The sequence below is a fragment of the Delphinapterus leucas genome, chromosome 6, assembly GCF_059928025.1.
Source record: "Delphinapterus leucas isolate spDelLeu-1000000601 "Yukka" chromosome 6, BTC_Dleu_Yukka2, whole genome shotgun sequence".
In the NCBI taxonomy this organism is placed as follows: domain Eukaryota; kingdom Metazoa; phylum Chordata; class Mammalia; order Artiodactyla; family Monodontidae; genus Delphinapterus; species Delphinapterus leucas.
The window spans coordinates 124254130-124275933 of NC_143134.1; the positions used below are offsets into that span (position 1 = coordinate 124254130).

General features: G+C 66.8%; 1 protein-coding gene across 1 annotated transcript; it reads right to left on the bottom strand.

Moving 5' to 3' along the window:
- Positions 1-1444: 1444 nt before the first annotated feature.
- Positions 1445-21342, bottom strand: ABCA2 (ATP binding cassette subfamily A member 2). The gene is made up of 48 exons (XM_022578117.3): positions 21203-21342; positions 17438-17531; positions 16354-16465; positions 16109-16272; positions 15687-15814; positions 15446-15556; positions 14913-15131; positions 14270-14640; positions 13886-14045; positions 12915-13043; positions 12658-12825; positions 12490-12586; positions 12166-12339; positions 11995-12097; positions 11802-11916; positions 11122-11312; positions 10871-11021; positions 10590-10794; positions 10309-10473; positions 10041-10221; positions 9730-9942; positions 9447-9643; positions 9174-9356; positions 8834-9018; positions 8347-8467; positions 7844-8080; positions 7559-7765; positions 7204-7306; positions 6783-7102; positions 6497-6710; positions 6301-6406; positions 6090-6201; positions 5953-6013; positions 5696-5870; positions 5461-5576; positions 5230-5377; positions 5029-5152; positions 4773-4905; positions 4538-4655; positions 4242-4420; positions 4016-4157; positions 3812-3946; positions 3435-3538; positions 3258-3350; positions 3055-3157; positions 2841-2978; positions 2560-2766; positions 1445-2139 (listed from the first exon to the last, which is right to left on the bottom strand). The coding sequence occupies exons 1-48, from the start codon at positions 21266-21268 to the stop codon at positions 2104-2106; spliced, it is 7314 nt and encodes a 2437-aa protein (XP_022433825.1). The 5' UTR covers positions 21269-21342; the 3' UTR covers positions 1445-2103.
- Positions 21343-21804: the final 462 nt, after the last annotated feature.

The following is a 21804-nucleotide window of genomic DNA, read 5'->3' on the forward strand; positions in this document are numbered from 1 at the left end:
CATAAGTACACGAGGGACAAACGGGTGTGCAGTCCCCCAGGGTGTGGCAGAGTCCTGGTGCGTCCACAGGAGCGGACGGAGGAGGTGGGTCTCACTAGCCTGAGATTTACTAGTGTTACGGGCTGAACTGTGTCCCCTCCAAATTCATATGAAGTCCTCCTCCCCAAGCCCCCACCCCTCAGAATGTGACCATATTTGGAGAGGGGGTCTTTACAGAAGTAATCAAGTTAAGATGAGGTCATTACGATGGGCCCTAACCCAACATGGCTGTGTCCTTCCTTATAAAAAGGGGAGGGACTTCCCTGGTGGTCCAGTGGTTAAGAATCTGCCTTCCAAAGGAGGGGACGTGGGTTCGATCCCTGGTCGGGGAACTAAGATCCCACATGCTATGGGACATCTAAGCCTGCGCGCCACAACTACTAAGCATGCAGGCCACAACTAGAGAGAAGCCCACGCACCGCAACAAAGATCCCGAATACCGCAACTAAGACTCGACACAGCCAAAAATAAATGTTTTTAAAATATATACATACATATAAAAAAGGAGGAGATGTGGACACACACACAGAGGGAGAGAGCCCTGTGTGAAGGTGGAGGCAGAGACGGGGGTGACGCTTCCAAAGCCAAAGGCCCCAAAGAAAATCACCAGCACCTGGGAGGGCAGGGAGCAGACCGTCCGTCACAGCCTCGGGAGGCTCCAACCTGCCGACACCTCGATCTTGGGCTTCTGGCCCCCAGACGGTGAGAGTAAATGTCCCGTGTTTAAGGCGCCGCGGTTATGGTACTTTGTTATGGCAGCCCTAGCAAACCAGGCCAAGTGGGAGAGAGAAGCCCAGCAAACTGAAAAACTACCCGTTAGCGTATGTCACTCTGAGCCTATGCTTGTGTGTATCCTGCAGGCGGACCTCTGACGAGTACAAACACAGACATTCAATTTGTGTTTTCTATCTGCTTGCATTGTATGAAATTTCTACCATGTTTCAAAGTTTTTAAAGAAGTGAGAACAAACCTATGGTCACCAACATTAACCAGACCACAACCTACCCCAGCCACTTGCATTGTCCCTAAGTAACCCTCCCCGCCGCCCCTGCCATATCCACAGAGCAGACCCCCGAGGGCCCTTGGGGGCTGCCCGCCCTCCTCCTTTCACAGTCCCTGCGGGGCAGGCTCGGCCCGGCCCCAGGTCCCAGGGCTGCTGTCCTCGACCTCATCCCTGTGTTGGAAACTCTTCTCTCCTGAGCCCCGGCCTGCAGGGGGAGGAGCCCACCCCTCCTCCAGGCTGACCCAGTCACCCTCCCCCACCCTGAGCCTGGCCTACGGGGCAGGGGCTGTACCTTGGCATCCAGCGCGCCCACCTTCACCCCACACCCCACCCTACACACGCAAGCTGGCCTGAACTTTTTTGTTTATTTATTTAAAACAAACATCTGTGCGCTCCGTACGGGTCTGGCTCCCGGGTGGGCGGGCAGGGGGCCAAGCTGGGTGGGAGAGCAATGGCAGCTGGAGGGGGTGGGGAGGGGGTCCGGCCCCTCACCGGGCCGGTGGGGCCAGCTTCCCCGTTTCTGCTACCCGGCCCACTGCCCCGTGGCAGCCCCCTCCCCGGCCCACGACAACGGCTCCCTGCGGGAAACCAGGGTGACGAGGCTCGTCCTGAAGCAAAATGAACAGGCGCCTTGGGTGGGACCTAACCCCGCCCCCCAGTCCCAGGCTGGCAGCAGCCACCATCCAAACTGGGTGTAAGAGAACCGCCCGTTCAGGAGGGCAGGGGTCGCCAGGAGTCGGGCGGTACCTGGCAGCCCGGGTCACCCCGAGGCCCTGGGGGTGGCGGGCAGAGCTGCGCAGGGGCGAGGGGCTGGCCAGACCCCAAGGCTTTAAGGCAGAGCAGGCTGAGGGTGTGCGCAGCCGGGGCCGGGCCAGCCTTTGGCACAATGAGGGGAGGGCGGCGCGATGGTCGAGGAGGGCGGGGCTGGAGGGGCCTGAAGCCCTTGGTCCTGGACCTCCCACTCCAGGGCCTTGGCAGGCGGGCACTGGGGGCACAGGGCGGGACCTCAGCCACCGCCCGACTTCCGTTCCCACAGCGTGACCTTGACCCAGCTCCGGCGGTCAGCAGAGCGTGTCCGTGTTGAAGGAGAGCTGGGCCTGGGGGACAGGGACAGACCTGGCTCGGGCGTCTGGCCCCGCGCCTGCCCCAGGCTGGCCCGCACGCAGGCTCTGCCACCTCTGTCCGCCCTGAGCTTCCTCTCAGTGGTCAGCTCCCCGCGTGGCCTGCCTCTGCCAGGCCGGTGGCTGCTGTCCCCAGGCTCTGCTCCCCCCACCTCCGCTCTGCCTGTCTCTGAAACGCCCTCCGTTTCCAAGCTGTGCTGGGGTCTGTGTGGGTCTGTCTCCTCTGCCTGTGCCCAGGCCTCCTGTGTCCACTATAGTCCTGAGCATCAGGCGGGTCCCTCTGTTCCCGTGAGCTCAGGACAGCAGGGGCCCCGGGGCCACCCCCCAGCCCCACCCCCATCCCGAGCCTGGGCTCTCTGGCCGGCTTGGCTGCCCTGACGCTAGGACGCTGCTCACCCTCTCCTCCTCGAAGCTGACGAGGCCCTCGTCCTCCGTGTCCAGGTCCTCGGGCTCGTCGGCCACGAGCGCCCGCAGCTCAGTGGTGGGGGGCCGAGGCCGGAAAAAGCTGAGTAGGCGGCCCAGCGGGGACTGCAGCGCCGAGGGTGGCTCTGTCTCCTGCGGCTCCAGGTTGTCGCTCTGCTTCTTGGCGAAGTTCACGAACACCTGGTGGGCAGGGACAAGGGGGTGGGTGGGGGCCGGCCCAGGTGGGCCCGGCGGCCCCGGCCCAGGGCACTCACGTTGTCCAGGGTGGTCTGGCTGACTGAGTAGTCCTCGAGGCCCAGCACGCCCACCACCTGCTCCATCTTGCTGAACACCTGCGCCAGCGAGATGTGCTCCGACTTGAGCTGGTACTGCACCTTTGTGTGGTGCCGCTCCTGGCGGGGCACAGCGGTCAGAGGCCGCTCGGGCAGTGCCGCCCCGCCCCGCCCCTCGCGCCGGGGCCCCGCCCACCTTGAGCACGGCCTCCGGGAAGTTCCTGCTGAAGAACCGCACCACGTCCTTCACGTTCTGGCTGCCCTTGGTCCTCACCGTGATCATGTAGCCGTCCCCGAACCTGCGGGACAGGCCCTTGGCCCCAGCCCGGCCGCCAGGGGAGCCCAGCCTCCGCCTGCCGCGGCCCACAGCCCACCGTCCCTGCCGCCCCCGCTGCTCACCGGTTCTTCAGATGCTGGATGCTGCCCAGACAGCGCAGGCGCCCGTTCACCATGATGGCCAGCCGCGTGCACAGCGCCTCGCACTCCTCCATGCTGAGGGCGAGACGCACAGGCTGGCACGGGAGGTGGGGAGGGCCCGATGTGCGGGGGCGGGGGGGGGGGCGGGGGCGAGCGGACCTGTGCGAAGTGAGCACCACCGAGCGCCCTGTCTTGATGAGGTCCAAAATGAGGTTCCAGAGGAAGCGCCGAGCCTTAGGGTCCATGCCTGTGGTAGGCTCGTCCTGGGGGTGGTGCCAGGCTCAGCTGCTGCACCCGTTCACCCCAGCTAGCCCCACCAGCTGCTTCCTGCCCAGCCCCCCAGGAAGACAAAGGTGGGGCACCCGACCCCCATCCCACCCCCGGGCCCCCCACAAAGACAAAGGCGGGGCACTTGACCCCCATCCCACCCCCGGGCCCCCCAGAAAAAGGCAGGGCACCCGACCCCCATCCCACCCCCGGGCCCCCCACAAAGACAAAGCCGGGGCACTGGACCCCCATCCCACCCCCGGGCTCACCAGGAAGATGAATGCAGGGTACCCGATGAGGGCAATGGCTGTCGACAGCTTCCGCTTGTTGCCTCCGCTGTAGGTACCGGCAGGCTTGTCCGCGTACTTGGTCAGCTCCAGCTTCTCCAGGGCCCACTTCACCACCTGGGAGGGAGAACGACGTCAGGGGCCCACGCTACACACCAGCCCCCTCCCCCGCCGGGCGACCCTCACCCGGGCCTCATCCTTCCAGGGGATGCCGCGGAGCCGCGTGTACAGCTGCAGGTGCTCCCGGGCCGTAAGCTCATCGAACAGGGCGTCGAACTGTGGGCAGTAGCCCAGGCTCTGCTGCACCTGGAGCAGCTCCTTGAGCACGCTGAGGACACAGCGCCGTCAGCACCGGTCACTGCCGTCGCCCCGCCCGCCCAGACACCCGCCCGCCCACACCCGTGCCCCGCACCTGTGCCCGTTGACAAAGGCCTCGCCCCCCGTCGTGCTCTCGTCGCCCGTCAGCATCTTGAAGGTGCTGGTCTTGCCCGCGCCATTGACGCCCAGGAGGCCAAAGCACTCGCCAGGACGCACGCCCAGGCACAGGCGGTCCACAGCCAGGATGCGCCCGATCTTCCGCGACTTGTACACCTGTCAGAGGTGAGAGGGCGGCCCACTCAGCGGGGCAGGCGGGCCGGCCACCCGGCCAGACTCCACCTGGGCCCCACCCTACCCCGAGCCCCCCCCCCCCACCCGCCCAGGGCCCACCTTGGTCAGGTTCTCGATTTTGACCATGTCGTTGTCAGCGTCACCCCGCAGCACTCGCTGCCGCTCGCTGGCCACGTCCACGTCGTCCTCCACGGGCTTTGTCGACACGGGCATGCGCCTGGGAGGACACGAGGGCATGGCCGGGACCCCCGCCGTCGCGGCCGCGGCGGGAAGGAGGGCGGCGCCCAGCCTGCCCCCCGCCCCACCCCCGTGAGTCGCCCGGCACCCCACTCACTGCGGCTGCCGCAGGAAGTTGTACTGGCACATGATGGTGAGAAGGAAGCCCACGAAGCCCTCGACCGTCATGGCCACCAGGCCCCTGGTGACAATGTCCCACTCGAACGGGGACTTCATCTTGTCAAACTGGCCTGTGGGGCAGCTGGTTCAGGGCTGGGCCTGGGGCCTCCGGAGCCCCCATTCGCCCCCAGGCCCGGAAGCCCCCTCAGCCTCCCCGCCCAGGGGCGCACGCTGTCACCCCCTGCCGGCCTCACCGATCTTGGCGTAGTACTCGTTAATGTACTCGTTGTAGGCCATCTCCATGAGCCCGTGGCCCAGGTTGTAGTTGGGGAAGATGAGGAAGCAGCTTTTCAGGTAACTGTTGACAACCTTCAGGTCCTGGAGGGTCACGGGGGTCAGGGCACAGCCTCAGCCCCGCCGCCCCGCCATCCCATGACCCCGCCGCCCCGCCCCACCTTGTCATGCTCAAAGAGCTGCAGTAGGAAGGTGGCCACGGTGGCCGTGATGCCAATGAAAAGGTTGATGACGATAAGAAACACATAGGCCGAGCTGGGGACCTCGAACCAGAAGGAGGCCGGGTACATGATGGGGGTGATGGACCACCTGCGGGTGGCAGGCGGGCGGAGGTCACTGGGCGGCCCGAGCCTGCCCTGCGCCCACTCCCCCGCCCGCCCACTGCCCCTTACCCGTAGAGCAGGAAGAGGGAGAGCACGGCGGGGAAGTTGGTGGGTGACGTGTAGGCCGGCAGGTCAAACACAAACAGGATGATGACACAGCAGGTGGCCGGGACCAGGTAGTTGAGCTACCAGAGCAGGGGTGGCAGGTGAGGCCCGGGGGCGGGGGTGGGGGGCCCGGGGGCGGAACCGGGGGCCCAGCAGGGGACAGGGGGGGGACGGGACAGCCAGGGGTCTGGGGGCACACCATGTCCCACACGTAGTTAGCCAGCCAGTAGATGACAGGGTTGCAGCCGCTGACAAACTGCAGGTGCTTGGCCTTGGTGGCCTTCTCAGCCACCAGAAAGACCACGAAGCTGGCCGGCACGAAGGACATGGCCACGATGATGAAGATGGCGATGACCACATCCGTGCCCTGCAGCCTGGGGGCGAGGCGGCCCTCAGCCCTGCGCGGCACGCAGTCCCACAGTGGCGCCCCCCGCCCCCGCCCGCCCCCGCACCTACAGGTAATCCAGGGAGAGGCTAGCGCTCGTCTTGTTCATGGGGTGGTTGGTGACGGTGATGCCTGCGGCACAGGGAGGGCAGCCTCAGGGGCCTGCTCTGCGCCCGGCCTGGCCCACCCCCCGCCCCAGCTCACCCACCATAGGCCGCAGGGCTGCCCTTGCTCTTGGGCAAGTTGGCACGCAGGATGGCATTGTTGAGGCTGTTGAGGTAGGTGGGCATGCTGTGGTAGCCCTTGTTGTTGTAGAAAACCTGCGGGGAGTACACAGAGACCCCCGAGAGCCACGTTGGTCCCTGCAGACCTCGGGCGAGGGCCGGAAGGGCCGGGGCCTGGGGCCGAGCGGCGCTCACCTGGGCTGCCCGCCGCACCGCGATCCTCCGCACCATGGCGGGGGCCCGGGCGCCAAACGAGGCTGGGATGGACTTCTGGACGTTGCCGAAGGTGATGGCCCCGTACCTGGGCAGCAAGCCGAGGACCGGTGAGCCAGGTGGGAGACGGGTGTCTGCTCCTCGCCCACGGCCAGCGCGCCCCTCCCGCCGGGCTCACCGGTGCAGCCGGAAGCGGTCGGAGGTAAAGAGCAGGTACTCAGAGACATTGTGGCCGGTGATGTCGGTCAGGATGTCTCCCGTGACCACCCGCATCTGGGGCGGGTGCCCGCCCACACTGCCGGGACAGGAGAAGCCGGTGCCCTGCCCAGAGCAGGTGCAGCGGACGGGCTCCCGCACCAGGCGTGGCAGGGAGGGTGCCGACGTCCAGTTCTCTGTGGGCACAGCGGGCAGAGTCAGCCCAGCCCGTGCTGCCCCGAGCCCCAGGCATCCCCACCAGCCGGTACCTGGCGAGGAGGTGGGCGGCAGGGAGGTGTTCCAGGCCTGCGGCGGGTCCTCGTCCAGGGACACGGGGGAGTCAGACGGGGCAGGCGAGGGTGGGGGCGGCACGAAGTTGGACAGCGGCAGCCCCTGCGTGAAGGACTCGAGGCACATGCTGTCGAAGAACCGCGTGGCCAGCAGGCGCGACTCACCACTGCTCAGGTTCAGCGTGGGCCCCAGCGAGCCGTTAGCCGGAGACTTGAGCACACACGTGGCGCCCACGCCTGACGGCAGCCGGAAAGTGCTCACCAGCTGCTGGGGTCCGGCGTCGGGGGACAGCTGCAATCTGGGAGAGCACAGAGCCAGTCTGGGTTCGGGGACGGGACCCCCCCTCCCAGCTCTCGCACCGGCCCCCACCCCGCAGGGCGGCCTGTCCCACGGCCTCACCGGTACTCCCGGCGCTCCTCGTTGGCATAGGGGATGAAGTTGCCGCGGGGCTGGGTATAGTTGTGGTACTGGGAGGGAGACAGGACCAGCGGGGGCAGGTCGCCTGGTGGGGTGCACGGGGAAGCCTGAGCAGGTTCCTATGGCCTGCCAGCATCCCCTAGGCCCAGGTCCCCTCTTCCCAATACCCACAGGGCCCAAGCTTGGGGTCTGGACCCCAAGGAGACAGGAATCCCAGATGAGCCTAGGAGCATGCCCACCAGCCTCAGGCGCAGCGCCCAGGCCCAGAGCAAGTGCGGGTTCCCCACAAGGCTCCCGAGCAGGGCAGACGTCCTGATGCCTGGCCGGGCGGCCATACCGATCTCTGGGACGGAGAGTGCTACCGTCATAGCCACACAGACAAAGAAGGCAGGTAGCAGGATCTGAGAGGACAGCGCCTTGGAGTTGCGTCGAGCACAGTGGAAGCGCTTCACCAGGAGCCCGTGGAACTGGCGCACCTTCAGCCACCAGCCCTCCAGCTTGCGGCTGCCCTGGCCGACCCGCAAGAGGGTCTCCGCCTCGGCCTCTGCACGGGAGGGGTTGCTGAGCAGGGGGCCCTAACCACCCCCCAGGGACCCTGCGGCCCCACCCGGACGCCTCCCACCTTGCAAGCTGACGTTGTCAGGGTCCTGCAAGTTGTCACAGAGGGGGCGGTAGTCGCCACAGACATCGGTGTAGCCGGCCCCCTCGTCACCACGGGCAGAGCCCACCGATGATGCAGACTGCAGCGACACCTGTGACTGTGCCAGCTCTGCGCACCGGGCCAGGTTGCCAGCGTGACCCTCCCTCGACAATGAGTCCACGGCCCCAGGCAGCACATCTTTCCTGGACTCTTTCACGTCTGCAGCGGCAGAGAAGCCACGGAATGGGATATGGGGCTCAAGGCTGCCTGCCACCTGCAGGCCTGTCCAGGACCCCAGCCTCCACACTCACCCACCCACGGAGGGGCCCAGACCCAGTCTGACCCTGGGGAGATCTGGATCCTTATTCCCACCTAAGACCCTTGGCCCCCACAGACAGAGGAAGAGTGAGGCCCAAGTCCGGACCTGGTGGAGTAGGGTGGTGAGGGCAGGGGCAGAGCTGGTCAGTAGCTCTGGAGCCTCTCACCTGCCTCGCTGTTCTCCAGCGACTGGTCCTCCTCCGATACCTTAAGGAACACCTCCTCCAGTGTCGTGTCCATCAGCCCAAAGCTGCTCAGGTGCAGGGCATCCAGACTGCGCTCCAGGTGCTGTGAAAGAGCTAGGTGAGGCCCACCTCAGGGTGGGAGGGGGGAACCGCACAGGGAGGGTTGGGCCCACCTCCCCTCCAGCCCCGCCTCCTCCACTGGCCCCACCCCTGAGCCCAGCCCCGCCTCCTCCAACAGTCCCACCTCCCCTTCAGCCCTGCCTCCTCCACTGGCCCCACCCCTGAGCCCAGCCCCACCTCCTCCAGCAGTCTCACCTCACCCTGCAGCCCCACCTCTGCTGGCCCTGCCCCCGAGCCCTACCCCAGCCCCGCCTCCTCTGCTGAACACACCCCCTGGGCAGCTCCACCTCCTACACTGACCTCTCCCCTGAGCCCCAACCCCTCCACCAGCCCAGCCCCACCCCCACACCTGAAAGAGGCGCTCAAAGGCTCCCTTCTTGGCGGCCTCGCTGGGCAGGATGTAAGAGAGCTCGGTGCTGGTGTCCGAGACCAGCAGGCAGGAGGCCACATGTTTGCGGATGAACTGGGAAACCTGGGGCTCGGAGCAGCTGCTCAGCTGGGCCCGACCCGGGGGGCTGGCTGTCTGCCCTGGCTCTGGGAGGGTAGGGAGGGCTTCACTCAGGGGCTGGCAGAGAGTGTGAGCCAGGCCCAACCAGCACCCTGGGCCCACTGGGGCAATGGTGAGGGCCCAGCCCCTCAACCTCATTGGTCTTGGGAAGGGGTCCGGGGTAGGCAGCCTCAGCACAGACCTTGGGGGTCCCCGGGCTCGGCAGGCCGCTTGACCAGCGTGAGGCGGTAGCCATCCCCGTAAGCACCCTTGAGAAACAGCGGGGAGCCACAGCACTTGAGCTTCCCGTGGGAGATGATGGCAATGCGATCCCCAAGCAGGTCGGCCTCGTCCATGTGGTGGGTGGACAGGAGGATGGTGCGGCCTGCGGGAGGTCCAGATCGGGGTCGGGGTGGGGGGCGGCCGGGCAGGGCTGGGCAGGGGGCTGCTCACACCCACCCCGCGCCCCGCTCACCTGGCTTGTACTTCAGGATGAGGTCCCAGATGGCGCGGCGTGCGTAGGGGTCCACGCCGGCCGTAGGCTCATCCAGGATGATGGCACGGGAGCCGCCCACAAAGGCGATGGCCACGGAGAGCTTGCGTTTCATGCCGCCGGACAGTGTCTGCACCAGCGAGTGCCGCTTGTTGGAGAGCTCCAGGTCCTCGATCATCCTGAGGGCAGGACAGGAGGGTCGGATCAGCCCTCAGGAGCCGGTGCCTCTGCCTGCAGCCTCGCCTCCCACCTGAGCCCCACCCACTTGTCCATCTCCTTGCGGATCTCCTCCTGGGCCATGCTCTTGAGCCTCGAGTAGAACCAGAGGTGCTCCTCCACCGTAAGCCGGTCGAAGAGCACGTTGTGCTGGGGGCACATGCCCAGGTTCTTGCGGATCTCGTCCATCTCCGTGCGAATGTCATGCCCGTAGATGGTGGCCGAACCCGATGTCGGTGGGAACAGGCCGGTGAGGATAGACCTGGGCGGGGAGGCGGGGTCATGGTCCCCACCTCCTGCAGGGAGCCCTCCCTGCCGCCCGCTCCGTCAGGAGCTCCGGGCCGACCCCCACACACTCACATGGTAGTGGTCTTGCCAGCACCGTTGTGGCCCAGGAAGGACACCACCTGGTTCTCATAGAGGTTTAGGCTCAGCCTGTTCAAGGCCAGCTTCTTGTCGTTCTTGTAGACCTTGGTGAGCTTGTCCACGCAGACCACGAGCGGCAGGTGGGTGGGCTCCTCTTCCATGCCCCGCGTCTCCTCTGCACCAGGGCCAAGGGTCAGCGCCAGGGCTGCCTCCAGCCGCTGAAGCTCAGCCACAGCCCGTCCCCGCCCTGGTGCCCACTCACCCAAGCGCCGGCTCTCCATGGCACAGGCCTGGTCCTCCTCCATGACGCTGAGGCGGGGCGCGCGAGCCCACGGCCAGCTCCACTCCCACGCTTCCGTCCGCCCGCTGCCCAGCCAGTAGGACTTCTGCAGTGGGAAGTACCAGGGCCGGGGCAGCCCGTACATGCCTATGGGGTAGAGGGGAGGCTGACCCAGGGTCTGGGGTCACTGTCTACCCCAGGCCATGGGTCCCCCTAGAGACAGCCTCCTCCTCTCCTCCCCCACCCCTCCCAAGGGCTGGCACCTGGGTGCACGGCCTCGATGTACCACGTGAGCACACCGTAGATGACTGCGTCTGCCATCAACATGGTGACAGCCAAGAGCAGGCTGAAGTCGTCCCCTTCCACGGGCGACTGGCTGAACGTGTGCCACTGGATGCCCACGCCCGCCACCTCGTACAGGGCGAAGTACTTGGAGCCCAGGCCAAAGGCTGTCGTGGACATCAGGGACTGAGGAGACGACGGTGTCAGTGGGGGAGAGGAGGCTGGACACCCCCACCCCTGGCCCACCCCCCGTGACCCTCACCGCGATGCACTTCTCGAAGGCGGTGATCTTGTCGTGGGCCACCTCCTCACGGATCGCCACGTACATGTAGGGCACGTAGCTCAGAAAGTAGGTGATGCCACCGCAGGCCGAGGCCAGCTTGGCCTTGGAGTACAGCACGGACACCAGGAAACTGGGGGCACGCAGGGCCACGGGCTGTCAACCACACCTGAACTCTCGGAGCCACGCTCGAGGCCCACCCTGCAGCCCGCTGCCAGCCACACAGTGCTCACCAGAACATGATGGTGGCCACGGCGTAGACGGCCAGAAAGAGCCAGACGATGATCACGTGGCTGTGCACGAGCACCTGGCCGTACTTGAGGATGGCGGTCAGTGCCGTCACCGAGATGGACAGCTGCACAAAGCCCGTGATGAACCAGGCCACCCAGTGCACGGCATTGCTCAGGCCCATGGTCTTCATCACCTGTGGACAGGTGGGCGGGCATGAGACCTTGGGACAGGGGCACCAGGAAGGAACACCCTGCCCCTGCCTTGCCAGCCCAGGTCCGGGGAGGGAGGGCTGCCCACAGCTACCCCCCTCACCTGTAGTCCTCCCTCTTCTCTAACATCTTTTTTTTTTTTTTTTTTTTTTTTTGCGGTACGCGGGCCTCTCACTGTTGCGGCCTCTCCCGTTGCAGAGCACAGGCTCCGGACACGCAGGCCCAGCGGCCATGGCTCATGGGCCCAGCCGCTCCGCGGCATGTGGGATCTTCCCGGACCGGGGCACGAACCCGCGTCCCCTGCATTGGCAGGCGGACTCTCAACCACTGCACCACCAGGGAAGCCCTAACCTCTATCTTTATCGCCCCCATTCCCCACCTCCATCCCTCCCCTCTTCTCCCCTCCCCCATCTCCCCCCTCCATCCCTCCCCTCTTCTCCCGCTCCTTCATCTCTTCCGCTCCAAGCCCGCACCTCCTTCAGCCGATGCTCCTTCTCAGCCACAATGTGCTGGATGGTCATGGCCACAGAGTAGACCCAGGAAATCACCATGCAGAGCGGCATCATGTGCTCGATGACAAACAGAAAGCTGGGGAGGGGGAGGGGAGGGCCGTGAAGGTGGGGCTCCACGCCAGCCCCAGGCACCCGGCACTCGGTCTACACTCACTCGTCCCGTGTGTAGCAGGGGTAGGGGAACATCTGCACGTAGTTGCCTGGCTCCACCACGTCGTGGCCCACGAAGGTGTCGATGATGGCACGCTCCATCATATCTGCGGTGGGGGGCAGCGGTCAGCGGAGGCCGCGCCCCGCCCCCCACGGCCCCAGGGCCGGCCCTCACCCTGGATCCAGACGAAGCCATACAGGAAGTAGAAGCGGCCGCCAGTGTTGGGCCCCGGCCGCCAGTAGGCCCTGCGGATCTCATTGGTTTTCTCAGTGAAGCTGGAGTTCTGGCGGATCTTGTAGTGCACGTGGGGTGGCAGGGAGCCGTCCTTGCGGGTCTGGAAGATCACGCCTGGGGCGGGACGAGGGGCGGGGCCGAAGAAGGGGATGGGTGAGGGGCGGGGCCGAGGACCGGGTGTCAAGGGGTGTGGGGCGGGGAGGGACTAGGGGAGGGGGGAGGCAGAGAAGCAGGGGCCGGGACCTGCCCAGGGGACCGGCTCACTGGCAAACACGGTGACGTTGTCCTGGTAAGCCTGGTTGAGGGTGTAGTTGACGATGCTCTCCTCGTCGGGAAAACCCTTGAAGATGTCCACACTCACCTGCGGGGAGGGAAGGGGCATCCTCAGAGCCGACCCCAGGCACCAGCGGACCGCGGGGCTCGCCCACCCACCTTGGACATGAACTGGATCCAGCCGCAGGCCGCGTTGTCGATGGTGTCCAGCTGCTGCAGGAGGACCGAGCCATTGGGCAGGGAGAAGTTGTCCTGGCGCAGGGCAGGCGGCAGCTCCTCTGGCGACAGGCTCAGTGCCTCTGGGTGCAGCCGCAGCTCTGCCACATACTGGGGGGTGAGGGAGGCCAGCTCAGAGGGTGGCCTGAGGACAGAGTGGGCTCCGTGCCACCCCCACCCCAGCCCAGCCCCCCCAGCACCTGCTGCAGCCAGCGCAGGTGTTGCTGCAGCCGGCCCTGCTCCAGGTAGCTGCGGATCTCAGCTGAGATGTTGAGCCAGACCTGGGCGTAGTGAGTCACGTTGCCTACAAGGGCGAAGGTCTCGTTGGCCTGCAGAGGGTGAGGTTAGAGCATGGGGCTCATTCAAGGACCCTGGCCAGCAAGGGGATTTTCACTCCTTGCCTCCCCCCATGGCTGGGGGCCAGCCACTGGCCAGTCCCCACCAAGCACTAATCTTGGTCTGGCCAGATTCTACCTGGAAACTCCAAGCCCTCCCCCTCCAGGCCTCTCTTCAGCGCCTCCGCTGAAAGCCCCTCTGCCCAGCTACCAGAGAAGCACGGCCTCCGGTCCCCCCCCCCCGCAAATACCTTCCCTGCTCCTTTGGGGGACCGCTCCACGCATCTCTTGGGCAGCCCTGACTCTTGGTCCTTGTCCTCCCCTGTGGTCATCCTAGGGACCCCCTCCACAGCCTCTCCCTTTCCTGGGCCATTTCCAGCCCTGGTTTCTACTTTTTCCAGACAGGAGCTCTACCCTGGGATGGCCACAGATACCGTGCCCTCAGCTGACCCCAAACCACCCAGCTGCCCCGCCCAAATCTCACCCACTGGATGCTGCTCTGGACGGTTTCTGCATGCGGCCCCTCCTCTATCCTCACCAGTACTGCCCGGCCCTGGCCATGTCCAGCCAGGCCAGGACCCTGCACCACACCAGCCATCCAGTGCCTCCCCAAGGCAGCCTCCAAAACGTCCTGCCTACAGGTCCCCTCACCCACAGAGCCGAGCCGGAGCTGGAGAGCCAGGGCCGCACCCCTCCCGTGCCCACTCTACGAACCACACCACCTGCCCCCTTCTGCTCAGGGGTCCCCGGCCTGCAGAACCCTCTGCTCAGCTCCTCCAGTTCCTGTTCCAGACGACACACGCAGGCCAAGTGCATCACACGGCGGACGCACACACCTTGAGGATGACGCGATCCGCCTCGGAGCCCGCCGGCGCGTACAGGACCTTGGGGTTGCTGGTCATGAGGTGCACGAGGAGGCCCAGGTTCCGCTGCTCCTTGCTCGTGAAGCCCAGGGAGCTCATGTTGCCCCTCCGCAGCGCCTCGGGCTCGATGGTGCTGGGGCGGGTGGCGGGTGGCGGGTGAGACCTCAGGGTGGAGTGGGGCGTTGGCAGGGAGGGGCGTGGGGCGGGGCTTCAGAGCAGGTCCGAGTGTCAATTGACGGAGGTGGAGTGGGGACAGTGGACCGAGCCCAGGGAGGGGGCGTCAGAAGCAGGCCTGGGGTCGGGCCCTCCCCCCACCTGTCTTCCTCCCACCCTCACCTTCTCCTGCCACCCACCTACCGGTTGTTGCCACACAGGATGGGCTGCAGGCCCGCCCAGAGCTGCACAAAGGCTGAGCACTGGCCCTGCAGCACGTCCGAGGAGGAGGCCGGGGCTGCAGCGGACGGGGCACCCTCCTCGGACGTCGTGTTGGAGCCCACGCCTGCCCCAGCCCCGGTGCCGTTGGCCGCCCCGCCAGGGCCGTTGGCTGGGGGCCCAGGAGGCCGGCCCGTGCAGGCACCCTGAGGCAGCAGCAGGGCCAGGGCCGAGAGGACATCCACATCCTGCAGAACCTTTTGGGCGTCCAACAGGTCTTCCAGCAGCGCCTGCAGCCGCCGGGGAGGGGCTGGCTGCGGCTGCGGGGCGGAGCCGTTGGGGGCATCCAGGCCCAGCTGAGGGGAAACGGGGCAAGTGGGGAAACACAGGCCCAGGGAAGGGAACAGTGTCTGGGGGCTGATCTGCAGATGGGTGATGAGGTCAGGGTAGACTGAAGAGGACACCCTCCGGGGACACGAGATGGGAGGAGGGGAGCAGGCTGGGGGGCAGGGGGCACAAGGCACAGCATTCACAGGGCTGCAGGCACACCCGTGCACAGCCTCAGGCCCAGGAGTGCCGTGGAGCCCTGGCAGCAGACCTGTGGGCCAGCTGGCAGGCAGGGCCTCACCTGCTGGGCGATCTTGGCCACATCCAGTTGGTTCCGGAGCTCAGCGGCCAGCCCAGAAAAGCGCTGGGCACGCACTGCAGCCTGACCCCTGCAGATGGCGTCCCGGTAGCCCTGCAGCGCTGTCTCCTGACCCTGGGGCACCGTGAGGATCCGGCCCAACTCCCTGGAGCCTGGCGTGCAGGTGAGCTGCTCCAGGAGGGCAGGGGTCAACAGCAGCTCCTGGGGCAGGGTGCGGGGGAACAGCTGAGAAGGAGCCCCAACCAAGAGGAAACCAAGGGCCTGGCCCAAGATGGGGACCTTGCCCCACCCACTGTGCCAGGTCTGAGACCACCCAGGTTCTGCAACAACAGGTTGGGGGTGGGGGGGCGGGCGGGTAGGGATGGAGACACATCACCATCCCCTCCCCGTGCCAACCACAAACTCCTGGGGACTCTCCCTCACCCCTAAGGGGGCCCCTATCTTACCCACCCAAGCAGAGACACCCACCCAGAAGCAGGCAACATGTCTCCCATCCCACTAAAAGTCCCCCTCACCTCCATCCGGAATAGGAGATTGCTGCCCCGGCGGCTCCAGGGCTCCGGATCCCTGGGGATGCCTGACCCCGCATCCAGGGCAGGTGAAGAGCCAAAAAGCAGGCGATACACCTAGAGCGCGCGGGGGTCACGGCTCAGGCTGGGGGCGCAGGCTGGGGGCCCTGCATTTCCCACCCAAAACCAGGGGAGGGCAGAGCGGAGAGACCAGGGCCGGGAGCTTCCCCAGAAGCAGACACCTCACCTCAGGCAGGTCCACCTGGGCGGCCAGGAGAGCCTGGGCTGTGCCATCAGGCAGCGACAGGTTCTGCGTCAGGAAACGCCAGAGCTCCCGTGGGTCCCTGACCACCGAGTCCAGAGAGAAGGAGGACACTGGACAGGTAGAAGGATGGGGCTGAAGGCCAGCCCTGCCTGGGGCCGACGCGCCCTGGACAGCCTCAGAGCTGAGCTCCCGGCACCACAGCTTGATCACAGTGGCGGGTGGCTCGCCAGGCCCCAAGCATGTGCGCCCTGAGAACTCAGGGCCAGCGTGTAGGTAGCAGGGCCCGAGGCACACGCAGGCCCAGGGCGGGAAATGAATGAGCTGGGCCTCAAACCCAGCTGACACTAGAGCTCGGGGCTTGGCTGCCTGCAGCAGACGCACTGCCCCACCCACCCAGGGCGCACCTGCAGGTTGGTCAAGGTGGCTCTCCCAGGTGTCCAGGCCGGATCTGAGGGCCTCCAGGTGCTGGCGCAGCGCCTCGAGCTCCGAGCCCAGGCTGGGCCTCGCGGGGTCAAACAGGTTGCCCTCCTCCACCACGCGGTTGAGACGCTCCAACAGCTGCGTGACCCTGCACCACCACCACTGGATGTCATCCGCAGGTCGCCTAGGCCTGGGATGGGGGGCAGCCGAGGTCCGAGGGGGCACTCACGTGGAGTTGGCGTACTGAAGGAAGCCAAACTCGTCCCGCTGGCCATCCGGGCACAGCGACTGCATGACGGGCAGGATGCCGGCAGAGGTGAGGGGGGCTGCCGTGTAGAAGGCTGGGGGGCGGGCAGGTGAGAGGGCCCAGGGCGGGGCCGGGGGGAGAGAGGGAGGAATCAAGAAGGGGGAGGGAGACAGGCCGAGAAAAGAGATGTAGAGAAAGTCAGGAAGGAAAAGCAGCTTCAGGCAGCAAACAAGAAACAGAGGACCAAGAGTTCTAGCACAAATGACCCAGCAGGTCAGAGGTCAAAGGGCATCTCACCATCCCTTCCCGACAACGCCCGGAGCGCCCCCCTTCCCTCGGCCAGTCAAGGCCAAAATGCTCTGACACCTTTCCCGAGGATTCGGATGTGGCACTGCCCACAGGGCCCAAGGGAGCACGGGGGCCCCTCCTGGGCAGCGACCTCTGACCTCTCTGGCCAGCTGGTTAGCAGAGTGAATGCAGGAGCCCACAAGGGTCTGAGTGGAGAGTGGCCAGGCACCCCAGCCCAGCAAGGCGGGGCCAGGCAACCCCACAGACAGAGGGTTCACCCCGAGGAGCTTGACTTGGGAGCCACTGTGGTCCAGGGGCCTCCACCCTTGACCTCCCCCCACCCCCACCCACCAGAGAGGCAGCCGCTCCTGACAGCGGGCAGGGGGCCCTGCAGGACCCAGCTGGCCAGGAGGGGCTGTTAATGCAAGCGAGCGGGTGGGGGAGGGCTCAAGCCGCACCAGGAGGCCCCGCAGGGCTCCCGTGGCTGCCGCCCGGGCCAGCCAGGAGGCGGCGGCCGCGCACTTACAGACTGCATGCAGGCCCGGGAGGAGGACAGAGGCCGTGCGGGGGAGGGGCAGAACAGAACAGAGAACAGTGAGAAACGGGCGCCTCGGTCACCTCGCAGCCGCGTGGCCCGGCCAGCAGGCATGGCAAGGGCCCGCGCCGGGGGACGGGCACTCAGACTGCACCAGGACGTGCGCGTGTGCTGCAGTGAGGGCCTGCCCTCCCCGCCCACCCGGCTGTGCCCGGGCCCCTCCCCTCCCCCCAGGCCCCTCACCTTCCTTCACAGAGATGGTCGGCTTCTTCTGCCGAAGCCCCAGCAGGATGAAGAAGAGGACGAGAGGGATGAAAATCTCGAAGGCCAGGACCCACTGGGAAGGGCAGGCTGAGTGAGCCACTGTGCGGGGCGGCCCGGCCGCCCACGCCACCTGCCCAGCGCTGGGCAGGACAAAGCCAAACCCTCCTCTCCCTACCAGACACACGCCACCCTCCCCGCAGGGCCGGCCCAGCCCAGCCCGGACCCTCCATGCTCCCCCAGGGGCCACAGAAGGTCACGCCAGGCCCCCCCAGGGCCACAGAGATCACGGCCCCTTCTTTCCAGGACCTCTTTGAAGAGTGAGAGGGTCAGTGTCATCCAGCTCAAGCAAATCAGGTCTCCCACCCCCAGCCCAGATTCTGCTTGTCACACTGAAGGCCAGCAGAGACAAATCAGCCAGCTTGTGGTCCACTCTGACCCTTGTGTCTGCCCAGCTCATCTTCTCTCCCATCCGCAGGGGCACCTGGGCAAGATCTCGGAGGCAGTCTCTGGACTGGCCTGCAGCTCCCGCACTCCCCCAGGGTCAGCCCTCCTTCCCGCCACTGTGGTGCCATCACAGCCCCACACAAGGGCCTAGGGGGTGAGGCCTGGCGGCCGGGGAGGCCTGGCTGTAGCCCAGGGCCCTGAGCCTCCCGGAGGACCTGGTCAGGGGTCTGACAGCCCCCAGTCCCTGAGGCACAGGTACCTCCTTCTGCCCCAGCCCCTCTCCGTCACCCCAGGTGACTCAGGCGGGCGCGGTGGCCCTGCCTGCCTGGGGCATCAGCTCAGGGCTCCCAGGGCAGCTCCTGTCACTCCAGGCTGGGTACCAAGGTGAGCCCTGCTGGGACCTGCTCGGAGTGGCAAAGAAGTACCAGGGGCCTAGGGGCCCAGACTTCTCTCTGTCTCACCTGGAAAACGGAAGGACTTTGCCATTCTTACCTCCACCTCTCCTGGCTCGGGCAGGGAGGAGTGCAAGGGGGAGGAGGACCTCGGACCGGCTGCTCTTTGGGGGACCACCCCCCCCACCCAACCCTTCCCAGAGGCACCAGGGTTGCTTCACCCTCACCCCCCACCCCAAACAGACTTCAGAGCCCCCAGTCAGTGGCGCTCCCTCTGGCCCAGGGCCCGAGCCCCGGTGCCCCGGGGTGGGGGCAGCTGCTGCCCTGTTTACTGGGCTTTGACAATAGAGCTCTGTGGTCTGGAACACCCCGCTGTGTGTCTGCGCCCCACGCCCGCGCCAGCCCGCGCCAGCCTCCACCCCCACCCGGAGCCAGGATCCAGCCCAGGGCCAGCCAAGGAGGCATCGTGGACTGGGAGAGGCGCCTGCCACACGCACGCAGCGCGAGGGTGGCTGTGTGCAAGCGGCATGCGGGAGGCCGGGGTCATGGCCGCGGGGCCAGCCCCAGCCGCACCCGCCCTGCCACCAGGCACCTCCACCGGTAACTGCAGCAACAGGCCTCGCTGCCTCCTCGTTGCTATAGCAACGGCCGCGCACGTGATGCTGGGAGGAGGGAGGCCTGCTTGGCGGGCGGGCGGCCAGAAGGGCATCTGGTTACGGCAGGCAGTACAGGTTCAGCCCCACCTGGGCGCCCCACCCAGCGGCCTGCAAGGTGGTCAAACCCCTGCTCCTGGAGACCAGCCTGCCACCCCACGCTGTCCCACTCCGGGCCCCCTCCTCCTGCGTCAAGGGGAGAATAGGTGAGGCCTGAGGATGGAGGTGCTGCCCTCCACTCCAGGGACTTGGTGACAGTGACCTGGTCCCCCCACCAGGAGTAGCCTATGGCCCCAGGGTAGAACGATGTCCAGCTAAGAGGGCACAGGCCACACTGACAGATGGAGAAACCGAGGCACAGAGCTTGGGAAGAGGGAGCAAGCAGGGCACAGAGATCCTTGGTTTCTACTCTCCAGACCAAGCTTTCCACACGACACACGCCCCCCACAGCAAGGCACACAGCACGCAGGGTAACACCTCTGCCAGCCAAGCCCAGGGGTCCAAGGGTGAAGCCCAAGACCCTCCCAGAAAAGTGGGGGACTGTGCCCGACATCTAGCCAGCCCCAGCCCATGGCGTGGGCCCAGCAAGGCCTCAGCCACCCTGGAGGAGGAATTTCTGGTTTGCTGTGGCCACAAACCGAGAACCTCCAGATGCCTAACCATGCCCTGGAGTGCTGCGGGGCACGGGCAAGGAAAGTTCTGGGGGAGGTCCAACCTGGCATGCGGGAGCTACTCCTGGGTGTAGGTCAGTGGGCACCTCCCACCTGCTTGTCAGGTACCCAACGAGCCACTGCTCCCTTCCCCGAGCCTCGGGGTCCCCAGTGGATGCTGAGGCCATCATTGGAGCCTCTGCTCCCAGCCCCCGGGGGTCCCTCCTGCCAAGAACTCTGGGGCTGATACTACTGCATGCCCATGTCCCAATCCCCCTTCATCCCCGGATCCCCGCCCTGCTGTCACCAGTGACCCAAAACTTGAGGTGGAGGAAGCTGCGCCAGAGGCTGCCCGAGGCTGCAGGCCTGATCCATGGAACCCAGTGCCAGCCAGCCCCAGGCGCCCTGGGCAGGGAGTGTACACAACCCTGGCTCCCTGCCAGGGCCAGGTGCCCAGGGGAATCCTGCCAGGCCCTGGTGATGATGGCCACCCTGCCCATCTGCAGGCCTGGGTTTCCCACTGTGCACTTCAAAACCCCTCTCAAGGAGGGACCCAGGCAGGAGCTGGTCAGCCCAAGGGGTCCCGGGGCCAGGGGGAACAGGAGCCTCCCAGACCCCAGACGGGCAAGAGGATGCCTCCGCCTCTGGCTCCATCTCCAGACCCTGACCTGCTCTGGGCCCCATCCTGGAAAATCCCCAGGGCCCAGTCAGGAACCCGAGCTGCCCAGGCCTCTCTGGTGTGTGTGGCTGCTGCCGGTTGGGCAGGCCAGCAGGAGATGCCCCTGTCCTTCCCAGGGCCAGAGCAGTGACAGTCGGCATAATGACATCCATCTCACCCCGGCACCGCTCCTCACCGGGGCTTCTGCCCCTGACAGCTGCTGTGCCCTGCAACCTCAGGCACAGGGCAGAGAGCTGGGGTGGTCACAGCTCCAAACAGCACGACCCAGTCCCCAGAGGAAGTTGGGTGGGGGAGATCAGAGAGTGGTTCAGCTTCAGGGAGGATGGCCCCAAAGGACAAAAGGATGCAGGGACTCAGGCTGGCTGAGACTGGCACAGCAAGGACACTGCCGGTGGTGAGAAAGCAGGAGCAAGGGCCAGTGGATGTGGGCGGGGGAGGAGGGAGGAGAGGTGCCTGCCCAAGGACAGAGGGCTGCTGCACGGAGGGGAGAGGCAGGGTCCCTGCAGGGGCGCCAGGGGGCTGGGCCCAGAGACCACAGAGCCTCTGAGCTGGACCCATACACCCAGCCAGCCCTCTGCCCCGGGAAGCAGGGCCTCTCAAGACCCCAGGGTCCCAGGGCCACCTCCCACCCCCGAAGCCGGCTCCGGAGAGCGCGTTGTGGAGGACGCCCGCTCCGTGACTCATCCGAGCACCACGAATGTCAGCGGACGCGGGCGGCGGGCCGGGCACTGCCGAGCCCCCTCCCCGGAGGCCGGAGCGCGGGCAGGGGCGGGGGCGGGTGAGGGGTCTCCGGCCCTCCGCCCCGCCTGCCCGGGGTCCGCGCGTGCCTGGCCGGGCCGCCGCACGTGCCCGCGGGGAGCGCGCCGCTGGCCCCGGTGCGCGCAGCCTCCCGCTCCCGCAGGCCCGCGGCGCGCGGGGTCGCTCACCGGGCTCCGGCGCTTCAGCGTCACGTTCTTCCAGAGCAGCAGCTGCAGCTGGTGCAGGAAGCCCATGGCGGGGCCGCGCTCCGGCCGCCTCCGCGCCGCGGCCCGCTCCTCTGCGCGCCCCGCCGCCCGCCGCCCGCCGCGCCGCTCGGCATCGCCCGCGCGGGGCGGCGTCTCGGGCGTCCGGGACCGGTTCGGCGCTGGCTCCGCCCCGGCGGCCGCGGCGACAGCCGCTCGCGCCCGCCCCCCGCCTGCGCCGCCCCCGCTTAAAGGGGCCGCCCGGTGCCCGCCGCTCGGGCCCCCCGCCCGCCCCCGTCCGGGCCGTTCCTGGAGCTCTGACCCGCCAAGAGTGGCTTTCTGGTCGCCCCCCACCTCGCTAGGCGTTGAAGTGACGCGCCCAAGAGCCCACATCTAAACCAAGACCCCCGACTCACTCCCTTCCAGGGCGCTCTTCTCCCAGGGGCGCCAGGCCTGTGCGCAGCGCCCCACACCCTTGAAACCCTCCTCCCACAGCGGCACCCCAAGGTCGTCACTGGCCCTGGCCGAGGGCGCCCTGAGGGGATGCTGGGAGCGGTCGTCCCCCACCAGGTCCCCACCTCCCCCTT